Below are 12,455 nucleotides of genomic sequence, written 5' to 3' on the forward strand. Positions count from 1 at the left end.
CCAGGAACCTGAAGTACCCTTGGTGAGAAGGGCAAATTTGGACCTGTAGGTAAACGTCCCTGATATCCAGTGACATCATATCGTCCCCTTCTTCCTGGTTCGCTATCACTGCTTCGAGTGACTCCATCTTGATTTGAACGCTTGTATGTAAGTGTTCAAATATTTCAGATCTCACCGAGCCGGTTGGCTTCAGTACCACAATATAGTGTGGAATACTACCCCCTTCCTTGTTGTAAGAAGGGTACTTTGATTATCACCTGCTGGGAATACAGCCTGTGAATTGTGTGAGGGGGAGACGTCTCGAATTTCCAATGTACACCTGGGATATTACATGTAGGATCCCGGAGTTCCCTTGCGAGTGTTGCTGAAACTCTTGAGATGACCCCCTACCGCACCTGAGTCCGCTTGTACGGCCCCAGCGTTATGCTGCGGACTTGGCAGAAGCCGTGAGGAGCTTCTGTTCCTGGGAATGAGCTGCTTGCTGCAGTCTTCTTCCCTTTCCTCTCCCCCTGGGCAGATATGACTGGCCTTCGCCCGCCTGCCCGTATGGGGACGAAAGGACTGAGACTGAAAAGACTGTGTCCTTTTCTGCCAATATGTGACTCGGGGTAACAAAAGGTGGATTTTTCAGCTGTTGCCATGGCCACCAGGTCCAATGGACCGCCCCTTTATACGGCAATACTTCCATATGCCGTCAGGAATCTGCCTCACCTGACCACTGTCGTGTCTTCGTCTGGCAGATATGTACATCACATTTACTCTTGATGCCAGAATGCAAATATGCCTCTGCGCATCACACATATATAGAAATGCATCCTTAAAATGCTCTATAGACAATAAAATCCTGTCCCTGTCAAGGGTATCAAAATTTTCAGTCAGGAAATCCGACCAAGCCCCCTCAGCGCTGCACATCCAGGCTGAGGCGATTGCTGGTCGTAGTATAACACCAGTATGTGTGTATATACTGTTATGATATTTTCCAGCTTCCTATCAGCTGGCTCCTTGAGGGCGGCCGTATCTGGAAACGGTAACGCCATGTTTTTTATAAGCGTGTGAGCGCCTTGTCCACCCTAAGGTGTGTTTTCCAACTCGCCCTTACTACTGGCGGGAAAAAGGGTATACCGCCCATAACTTTCTGTCGGAGGAACCCCACGTATCATCACACACTTCATTTAATTTATCTGATTTAGGCAAAACTACAAGTAGTTTATTCCCACCCTACAAAATACCCTTATTTGTGGTACTTGTGGTATCAGAAATACGTAACACCTCTTTCATTGCCCTTAACATGTAACTTGTGGCCCTAAAGGAAAAATACGTTTGTTTCTTCACCGTCGACACTGGGGTCAGTGTCCGTGTCAGTGTCTGTCGACCGACTGAGGTAAATGGGCGTTTTTACAAGCCCCTGACGGTGTCTGAGACGCCTGGACCGATACTAATTTGTCCGCCGGCTGTCTCATGTCGTCAACCGGCTTGCAGCGTGTTGACATTATCACGTAATTCCATAAGTAAGCCATCTTCTGGTGTCGACTCCCTAGAGAGTGACATCACCATTACAGGCAATTTTCTCCGTCTCCTCACCAACATTTTCCTCATACATGTCGACACACACGTACCGACCTACAGCACACACATACAGGGAATGCTCTGATAGAGGACAGGACCCACTAGCCCTTTGGGGAGACAGAGGGAGAGTTTGCCAGCACACACCAAAAGCGCCATAATGTATATAACAACCCTAGAAGGTGTTGTTTCTATATATGGGCTCTTAATATATAATTATATCGCCAATTTATGCCCCCCTTCTCTTTAACCCTGTTTCTGTAGTGCAGGGGAGAGTGGGAGCCTTCCTCACCAGCGGAGCTGGTCAGGAAAATGGCGCTGAGTGCTGAGGAGAATAAGCTCCGCCCCTTTCACGGCGGGCTTTTCTCCCGGTTATTAGGAAAACTGGCCTGGGTTAAATACATACATATAGCCTTAATGGCTATATGTGATGTATTTATTTGCCAAATAGGTATTTATATTGCTGCCCAGGGCGCCCCCAGCAGCGCCCTGCACCCTCCGTGACCGTGTCAGTGAGCCGTGTAGCAACAATGGCGCACAGCTGCAGTGCTGTGCGCTACCTCTCTGAAGACTGTGAAGTCTTCTGCCGCCTGTTTCCGGACCTCCGTTCCGCCGTCTTTCTTCAGCGTCTGTAAGGGGGATCGGCGGCGCGGCTCCGGGACGAACCCCAGGCTGACCTGTGTTCCGACTCCCTCTGGAGCTCAGTGTCCAGTAGCCTAAGATCCCAATCCATCCTGCACGCAGGTGAGTTGGAGATCTCTCCCCTAAGTCCCTCGTTGCAGTGATCCTGTCGCCAGCAGGAATCACTGATTAGAAACCTAAAAAAAAACTTTACTAAACAGCTCCTTAAGAGAGCCATCCAGTTTGCACCCTTCTCGGACGGGCACAAAAACCTAACTGAGGCTTGGAGGAGGGTCATGGGGGGAGGAGCCAGTACACACCATGTGACCTAAAAAGCTTTTTAGATGTGCCCTGTCTCCTGCGGAGCCCGCTATTCCCCATGGTCCTGACGGAGTCCCCAGCATCCACTAGGACGTTAGAGAAAGTAAGATTCCTGCTATTTTCCATGATAGAGCAGAGGATACTGGATTTAAATAAAGGCAAATATACAAAATAATTGAGCTGCTCTGCTCAGGGGGTGTGGTATGCAAGGTCAACAGTAACTAGGTCGACAGGGTCTCTAGGTCGACATGGTATAGGTCGACGGGTCAAAAGGTCGACATGAGTTATTTTATGTTTTTTTGGTGTAGTTTTCTCCGTACAGTGACCAGGAACCCCAATTAGTGCACCGTGTCCGCTCGCCATGCTTCGGGCAAGGAGCCTCGCTCCGTTACCGCAGCAACCTTTTCACCTGTCCACCTAGAACTTCGGCCAACCTTGGGGATATACGAGGGTCCCTCTGCGCTTTGGCAAGGAGGGACCCACAGTCCCTTTTTCCCCTCAGTAGGCCTTTTGGCTCTGAGGGGTAGGGGAGTAACGGGGCCCTTCTCCTTTCGGAGAGGGTCCAAGAACCTATGCCCCCAGCACGTTTGGTCACAAACACTGGGTGAAGAAGTACCGCACCTCGGGCTTCAAGTAAAAAAAAAAAAAAAAACCTGTCCACCTAGAACATGTCGACCTAGAGACCCTGTCAACCAATAGTGGTCGACCTAGTTACTGTCGACCCAGCTACCGGATCCCCTGCTCAGGATATATAACCTGTATTCCCTATCATACAGACACATCATTTTTATTTTTTTTCGGTCAAAGCCAAATAACCTAGGAATGCTGGAGAAAACCTCACATAAACATGGGGAAACATACAAACTCTACACCTATATTGCCTGGGTCAGGAACTAAATTAATGACCTGAGGGCTGTGAGGCAATAATGCTAACCTCTAAGCCACCTGTGTAACAAATCATTCACATCATGTGGCTATATGTACACACAGGTCATACGGTTGCAGTGTGCACTTGCTAATTGGTGGTTAAGCATTAAAAAGGATATATTTATTGTTTTCTATACATGGTACAATGTTACAGCCAAGCGGCATAATAAAAGAATGAGTCTTACCACAAGCCCATATGTCAACTGGCTTTCCATAAGGGTCTTTTCTTAACACCTCTGGGGAGAGGTAACCCGGTGTACCAGCAAAACCTGCAATACAGAGAGCATGATATAATCATCTACTCACATGATCGAGGAACCTCTAAACAGCCTTCTAAAAGGAGGACAAGTGAATGTGGAAATGTTACCCATAGCAACCAATCAGATTCTAATTATTTATCTAGCACCTTTTAGAAGATAGCTGCTAGATTCTGATTTGTTGCTATGGGCAATGTCTTCACTTGTCTTCTCCAGGTTTGTTAAAATTCCCCAGGACTTCATCCTGCTGCTCTGATGGAAAATGGTTATAATATCTTTCTCCTGTATCCTGGCCACATTTTATTTATTATAGTTTACTAGTATGTTTCATCTATTACTACAGGTTGAGTATCCCATATCCATATATTCCGAAATACGGAATATTCCGAAATACGGAATTTTTTGAGTGAGATAGTGAAACCTTTGTTTTCTGATGGCTCAATGTACATAAACTTTGTTTAATACACAAAGTTATTAAAAATATTGTATTAAATGACCTTCAGGCTGTGTATATAAGGTGTATATGAAACATAAATGAATTGTGTGACTGTACACACTTTGTTTAATGCACAAAGAAATTAAAAATATTGGCTAAAATTACCTTCAGGCTGTGTGTATAATGTGTATAGCAGGGATGGGGAACCTTCGGCCCTCCAGCTGATATTTGGCCATGCTAAAACTGTTGCAGGGCATGCTGGGATGTGTAGTTCAACAACAGCTGGAGGGCCGAAGGTTCCCCATCCCTGGTGTATAGGAAACATAAATGCATTCTGTGCTTAGACTTGGGTCCCATCACAATGATATCTCATTATGGTATGCAATTATTCCAAAATACGGAAAAATCCGATATCCAAAATACTTCTGGTCCCAAGCATTTTGGATAAGGGATACTCAACCTGTAATATGTTTTATCTATTTGCTGTTTAATAATAACACTGATAAAAATGCCCAGGATTTTTAGGATCTAAAAAAACAGAAATTAGTATTTTTTCAATCCATGTTTTAGGATTTTATAGGTTTGAAAAATTACAATTTAAGAAAGTATACGTTTTACGAAAATAAAGCAAAACCATGCAACGTATCATTATGTTTGAAACACTGTGTCTTTGTTGTATATGAATTACATATGAAAACTACTCTTTTAAAGTTCCTATCATCAGACTTAACAATGAAATGCAATATACCATTACAAATGTGTCCATTTACATTGTTGCTGTAGGGTGCTGTGTAGTACAGCCTCCCGCAGCCACAGTTCCCCCCACACCCCCATTTTCTGCTATCGTTCGTGGTTAGCACGCTCCCTGCCGCCACCTTTTTTCGTGCAAATCTAATGGGTAGTGGGAGCTTGTGCTCCCACTACTGCTTCAATATAACCTGCGCCACGTCCCTCTATAAATGGGTGGCGGGAGCACCGCTGCCCGCTACTTTGTCCGGCTCCCCCGCTTGTTGTCCTGTGCTGCTAGCGGGAGCATGTGTGCGCACACTCCTGCTTTAATACGCTATGCCACCACGATATAGAAGGACACATCTGAATGTGTGAAACACTGTGCCGTATACGAAAACTACTGATTTCAAACACCTATCTTAGAACATTCCTACTCCTAACATGACACTGAACAGTGAATGCTACAGAATGCTGCTCCAGAATCACTTCAGCTACCCGGAGGAGCCCATACGCTAGACAGCTGACATGGAGAATGCAAGGGTGGAAAGCCTTCAAGCACACAAGTAGTAAGCAACAAGCAAGCATACAAGCTGAGTACACTATGAGCCTGACCACACATATACTGTACATATATAACATGACCACCATGGTGGACAGTAGGTTCAATACACCCAAATCAGAAAGCAAATCACACAGTGTGATGCTGGAACTTCTGTTTCCACACATTTCCACAGCAAATTTATATAGTTTCAACATAAGTAACAGAATTAGGTCTCTAAGTTCTAACAGCTAGATTAGGTCATTTTTGGTCTTGTAGAAATTAAGCATTTCTCTCCCTGGTACATAAAACATAAAAGGAAACTGAAATTCTGAGTGTAATAGGAAAGGATTAGAATAGGTTAGAGCCTAAGAATCCTGGTCTTACTGATCAGAAATAATAAACTAAATAATCACAGATTTCATAATGACTGTGGGGTATATTCAATAAGAGTCGGATCCATTCCGACATGCAGTTGTCGGAATGGATCCGACAACCCCTATTCAATGGACGGCCAAATCCGACTGTCGGATGTGGCCGCACACAGGGTCCTGTGCTGCCACTGCTGTCAGCGGTTGAGGATGCGCTGACAGCAGTGGCCAGCGGTACAGATGGCGGCGGCCGGCGGTGAGTGGGACGGTGGCGGGGGAGCAGAGATCGGCGGCCGGCGGGAGGAGCTGGCTGCGGGGGACATGTCTGCGGTGGCAGGGGGAGGCGCTGCAGGGAGAGAGGTGCCTGGCCGGGGGATGACCAGGCACTTCTCTCCCTGCAGCATCTTCCCCCACTGCCGCAGACATGTCCCCCCACAGCCAGCTCCTCCCACCGGCCTCCGATCTCAGCTCCCCCGGCCGCCAGCAGCACCGCTTGTCTCCTCACTTCACTCCAACTTGTTTTCAAGTCGGATTTAGTTTGTCGGAAAGGGGGCCAAAACCTGTCAGATTTGTCCCCATTTCCGACAGAAGCACGTGGATCAGCGGCTATTCCGCCGATCCATGTGTTTCCGACAAGTCTGGAATTCCTGCCTTGTCGGAAAAAATCATCCCCTATTGAATAGGTCGTAACCCCTTCCGACCTATTTCTGTCGGAAGCTGCCGTCTTTCCGACAAGACGGTAGCTTCCGACAGTTATTGAATACACTCCTGTATGGTAACTGTTGGCTGTCCAATAATGTACCTGTTCTGGAATGGAATTTAGCAGACAGAAATAATGCAGGCACATATACATGTGTAGGACCACTTATAAATGAGCCACACAAGTAAGCAAAGCCTCAAAGTATATAAAAAAACAAAAACAATTAGGGAATAGCAGAAAGAACAGATTATGCACCTAGACAGAGGGGTAGGTAGCGTTTACTCGTAATGTGTTGATTACTAGTAATTAGGGATTACTAGTACTAGGGCATTAACTGTGACCACAATAATACCCCTTTCAGACTGCCTGAGGTGGGTCACACACGGGAGCGAGCTCCCAGCGTGCGACCCGCCTTAGGCTCCCAGCAGCCGCTGACTGCAACGCGGCTTATTGCCGGGTTGGTGATGTCAGTGGTGACGCTTGGAGATCACATGATCTCCAAGCGCCGCCCATATACAGAGAGTGAACAGGGACACGGTTTGCATCGACCCGGCACCCTTTCACACTGCACAGTGACCTGGGCTGGAGATGTGTTCAACCCTGCTCACAACCAGGGTTGAAATACCGTGTCACTCGATCCAGTATTTCAACCCTTGCACCTTTCAGACCGCACATGAACACGGGTTATGTGTGTTGATGTGCCAATAACCCGCATTCAGAGGTGGCGGTCTGAAAGGGGTATAAACCAGCTGTAGAAATATGGATTCCAGTTTGACAAAAAGACAGAGGGCAACAGGGCTTGATGTTAGTTAAGAGGCACTTGAGATGGGAATAAGTAAGGGGGTTGAAGGTCTACTCTAAAAGTGTCCCAGAGCAGAGGCTGGCGCATAGAGAAGGCAGCTATATGAGAACATCTCAAATTTTAGAGAGAGAGAAGTGCTGAAATGCAATGAACTGCATGAAGTGTTTTTTTTTTTATTTAAAAAAGGTAAGGAGAACAATTATATAGATAATATGTAATTACATACTTACCAAACCATGCTTGCTGGTCTCCCTGGACCTCAATGGCAAGACCAAAATCTGCCAGTTTCACTGCAGCCCCCTTGCATTTACTGGCCAACAACAGGTTCTCAGGCTACAGAGGAAATTTGGAGTCAGAAGAATAAAATATAAAACAAACAGTTCTACAGTCAAAAAGCAAATTGATTTGTTTGGTGAAGTATTGTATCACTAAGAGGCACACTCTGCACATCTATAATAATGAATAAACTTCAGAACATTAGGAAAAGCATAGAATTACATACAGCAAGATGTAGTAACACCGGGGATCACTAGATGGCAGTCAGAACGTTCTCATGTATCAATGCAGATGTATTAATCGACCACTACCCAGGCTATTTGGTGTCTTGTCTGTCATATGATTAGCCCAAGAGGATTATATACAAGTGCTTACAAGTAAGAAGACTGTAATGCTGCAGTGAGAGAAAAACCTCTGCTACAACATGAATAACAGAGAACTGAAGTAAAAGAGAGAAAATAAAAGCAAAGATGGTAAAGCACTTGTAATCTAATTCACAATTAGCCAGGCTGTGCTTGAAAAATATGGGAGGTGTTACTTAGTATCCGTTGTAGGTTATAGTCTGAACTACTGTATGCAGAAAACGATCAATAATGATAATACGCTTCCTTCAGTTCAAATCATAACACTCACTTCTCTGCTCACCATCAAGTCTATTCTATATGCTCATTCTTTTCTCTCACATGCATCCACTGCCCTTCATTCAGTACTCTCACACCCATCCACTGCTCTTTATTCAGTACTCACACCCATCCACTACTCTTCAGTCATTACTCTTACACCCATCCACTGCCCTTCGTCATTATTCGCATTACCATCCACTGCCCTTGATTCATTACTCTCACACCCATCCACTGCTCTTTATTCATTACTCTCACACCCATCCACTGCCCTTCAGTCATTACCCTCACACCCATCCACTGCCCTTCATTCACTACTCTCACACCCAACCACTGCCCTTCATTCATTACTCGCATTACCATCCACCTCCCTTCATTCACTACTCTCACACCCATCCACTGCCCTTCATTCATTACTCGCATTACCATCCACTGCCCTTCATTCACTACTCTCACACCCATCCACTGCCCTTCATTCATTACTCGCATTACTATACACTGCCCTTCATTCATTAGCAACACCCTTTCATCCCTTTCATTTATTACGCTCACATCCACTTGCCCCTATATACATTGCTGGCACACCCCTTTGTCTTTCATGTATTAATGTCCAAGCGATTCATCCTCCATCATTCATTACTCTCACACCCATTTCCCCCTTCCTTCATTACGCTCACAACCATCTGTCTTTCACTCATTACTGTCACAGCCATTTATCCCCCTTCCTTCATTACTCTCACACCCATTTGTCTTTCATTCATTACACACACTCATTACCTCATTCCTTCCTTTATTACCCTGATACACATTTGTCTTTCATTCATTACTGTCACAGCCATTCACCCCCCTTCCTTCATTACCTTAACACCCATTTTCCCCTTCCTTTATTACTCATACCCATTTTCCCCTATCTTCGTTATTCTCACACCCACCTCTGCCTTCCTTCGTTACACACACTCATTAACTCCTTCCTTCTTTACTCACAACCATTTCCCCCTTCCTTCATTACTCTGACACATATTTGTCTTTCATTCATTACGGTCACAGACATTCACCACTCATCATTCATTACTCTCACACACCCCTCCCCCTTACTTCATAACTCTCACATCAATTTCCCCCTTCCTTCATTACTTCTACACCCATTTCCCCCTTCCTTCATTACTCTTACACAGATTTATATTTCATACATTACTGTCACAGCCATTCACCCCCCTCTTATTCATTACTCTCACACACTTGTTTTATTACTTGCACACCCACTTTCCCTTCCATCATTACTCACACCCATTTCCTCCTATTTCTGTTACTCTCGCACACACTTCTCCCTTCCTTCATTAAACACTCATTTCCTCCTTCCTTCATTACGCTCACCCATTTCCCCCTTCCTTCGGTACTCACACTCATATCCCCGTTCCTTAATTACTCAAGCCCACTTCTCACTTCTTTTATTACTCTCATACCCATTCACAATCCCTTTCTTTATATCAGTGCTGCTTACTCAATAACTTTTCCCCACACCATCATAGTCATGCTCTCAGCATAATCCCCCTAAAACAAATCACATTCATCCTTATCGCCATTCTGTTCCCCTCAACACCATGTCACAATCAGACAAAGAAATTTCAAGCTTGACCAACTCATTCTAGAACAATTTAATTTAAACAGTCTTCATTGTTATCTACCTATTATTTATGATTTACACTAAAAAAATGTACGTGAACAGCCAAACTGCAGAGTCTGAGTGTGTGTGTGTGTGTGTGTGTGTGTGTGTGTGTGTGTGTGTGTGTGTGTGTGTGTGTGTTATTTGCTTACGTCACATAATTCTGTGCAAAGTGAAGTGATTAAGAGAAAAAATTACTTTGTAAACATGGGTCTGTTCTGTAAGGTATAGAGCTGAAAGCTAATTTGCATAATTAACTCATGGTTATATAAAAATACAATTTCAGAGTATTACTTTTCATTTCAACACAAGCTGCTTTTAATGAAAGCTTGTCTTTAAGATAAATCATTAATCCATCTGCTTAAAACTGACAGTTTATTGGCAAAGCATGGTGTTTGCCACTGATCTCACAGCTAGTGACCATAACAACATTTAAACACAGTACTATAAAAGAAGAACCATACAGACACAACTAAAGTTACATCTATATAAACTAGTCAGTATCTGCTTAATATGAATCAGTTTCCTTGATGTCAAGGGGTTGATGTATCAAGCATTGAAAAGAGAGATGGACCAGTGGAGAAGCAACCAATCAGTAATTACCTATAATTTTTATACTTCAAAGCTGGCTGGCTGCTATGGGCAACCTCTCCACTCTTTTCACTGCTTAATAAGTCAACGCAAGTTACTTAGCGGCATATTTTCTTCAAGACCTCTAAATGTGGCAACTGCCACAGTGATCTGGCCGTTTGGCCCAACAGCTGAATAAGTGGACCTACTATCAGTTTGAGTCAATAATTGCAAAAGATCCAAGCACTGTAATCATCTAATGATCATATGAATATGCCAAGATTATCATCTGGCCACATTTACCACAAAGAGCCAAAGGAAGGGGTTATTTCTAGCAACTTGTCCAAAAATGACCAAATATATGTAAAAAAATCACTACATGGGTTCCCAGCTTGGATTTACGGAGCTGTATGATATACGAGAGTGATTAGATTACCTTCAGGTCTCTGTGGACTATGTCATGTTGGTGGATGTGGTTGACACTCTCCAGGATCTGGTGAATACAGTGGCTGTGGGGAGAAAACACAAAGAATACGTAAGTGTTGAACCAACCAGGAATGTGCCAAGTCTATACAAGATATTTCTTATACAAAAGGAATCCTACAAAAGCAAAACACACACACACACACACACACACACACACACACACACACACACACACACACACACACACGACTTGACTTAAAGAATTAAAAGGCAATGAATACAGAGGGGGGACAAAACTTTTTTTTTTTTTTTAACATTAGAGAACCAAATGGATATTTCAGGACATAAAAAAATATGTATATTATTATATAATATATTGTGAAAAGGGCTGCATAAAATGTTGGACACTTGGGTCACAATTAATCTTTCCAAGACAAAGCAAAAGTAAGCATAACAAGACGTAAAGATGTGTAGGACCACCACGTATGGCTATAGTACATTTAGACACTTTTATCAATATGCATTCCCAAACAAAGGGCTGAATTCTTTTTACTCCGTTAACAAGGGATGAAAAGGGTGCATGTCTCAGGTTTTTGTAGCCTGATGCTATTTAATTCCAGCAACTTTTTCACACCCGATAATGGGTGTAGACTCAGAATCTTCATGGACTTGTGTGTTAACAGGGTCGCAGCATCCATTAACGCCCTAGTTATCAGGGATTTTGTTTTCCACGTCTATTCAGAAGCAGTAAAAAAATCCCAGATAAGTGCTGCTGGCGGTCTCACTTCAGGGACAAATGATTAACCATGGGAGAGATAAAATAGCCCCAAAGTGTGATAGAGGTCAATAGGTTACATTACAAAGTCTTGTGGTTTCCTGTCCCTACAATGCATATAGATTTCCAACTGGATAGTGACATTTAAACAGTTGTTCTTAAATCTAGTCTACTGTATATTCTATACATGGCGTTACCATATATCCTATATGGTGCTAGCTCTTCCTATTACACTCCATCATGCAAAATCCTAATCAGTAATATACAATGTTGTGCATTTACAGCTATATTCAATAATATAATTTTTTAACAATATAGTTAAAACATGGTTCAAACTTGGAGCCACATTCTATTACAAAATAATTATTTTAGTGTTGAAAAACACTGATAGTTAACTGCTTCGCTGATGGGGGTATTCTTACCCTTGTGCTGAGACCATTTTCTGACATTATCAATCGTTACATTCCAACTCATTCTAAAATGTGTTTTTTTTTAAATCTAAATACTGTAGCAAAAAAGTTTTTTTTTTTTTTAATGGAGATCTCAAGAAAGTGAACCAAAAGCAAATGTGTTTTTTGTTTCGTCTTTGAAGCACCACAAATTTGTGGTTCTTGTTTCGTCAATACTCCACCTTCCCAAAATCGTAAATAGCAGGATTCAATGTATAGGTTTTGTAATAAAATCATTTAAAAAAACTAAACAACCTACTGCATTAAATGAGTAATCACTTTTTTTTTCATTTGGCATAAGATAGAAGAGACAAGGGCTTTAGATCCCAACTCCCTCCCCAAATATGGAAATTTTTATTTTGGTGTGCTATTTCGGTTCATGTCTGGTGGTCACAAGACGATAACTACTAA

At 43.3% G+C, this 12,455-nt stretch overlaps 1 protein-coding gene across 29 annotated transcripts in view; it reads right to left on the reverse strand.

The window, feature by feature from the left end:
- Window positions 1-12,455, reverse strand: part of CAMK2G (calcium/calmodulin dependent protein kinase II gamma) — a 711,799-nt gene that overhangs the window by 122,781 nt on the left and 576,563 nt on the right. For all 29 annotated transcript variants that reach the window (XM_063961352.1, XM_063961379.1, XM_063961360.1 and 26 more), the window contains exons 6-8: window positions 10,831-10,903; window positions 7,496-7,598; window positions 3,618-3,701 (exon numbers count right to left, since the gene is read on the reverse strand). In XM_063961352.1, the coding sequence (XP_063817422.1) occupies window positions 3,618-3,701; window positions 7,496-7,598; window positions 10,831-10,903 (260 nt within the window). The remainder of the gene's footprint in view (window positions 1-3,617; window positions 3,702-7,495; window positions 7,599-10,830; window positions 10,904-12,455) is intronic.

This window comes from Pseudophryne corroboree, chromosome 3, assembly GCF_028390025.1.
Source record: "Pseudophryne corroboree isolate aPseCor3 chromosome 3, aPseCor3.hap2, whole genome shotgun sequence".
Classification (NCBI taxonomy): domain Eukaryota; kingdom Metazoa; phylum Chordata; class Amphibia; order Anura; family Myobatrachidae; genus Pseudophryne; species Pseudophryne corroboree.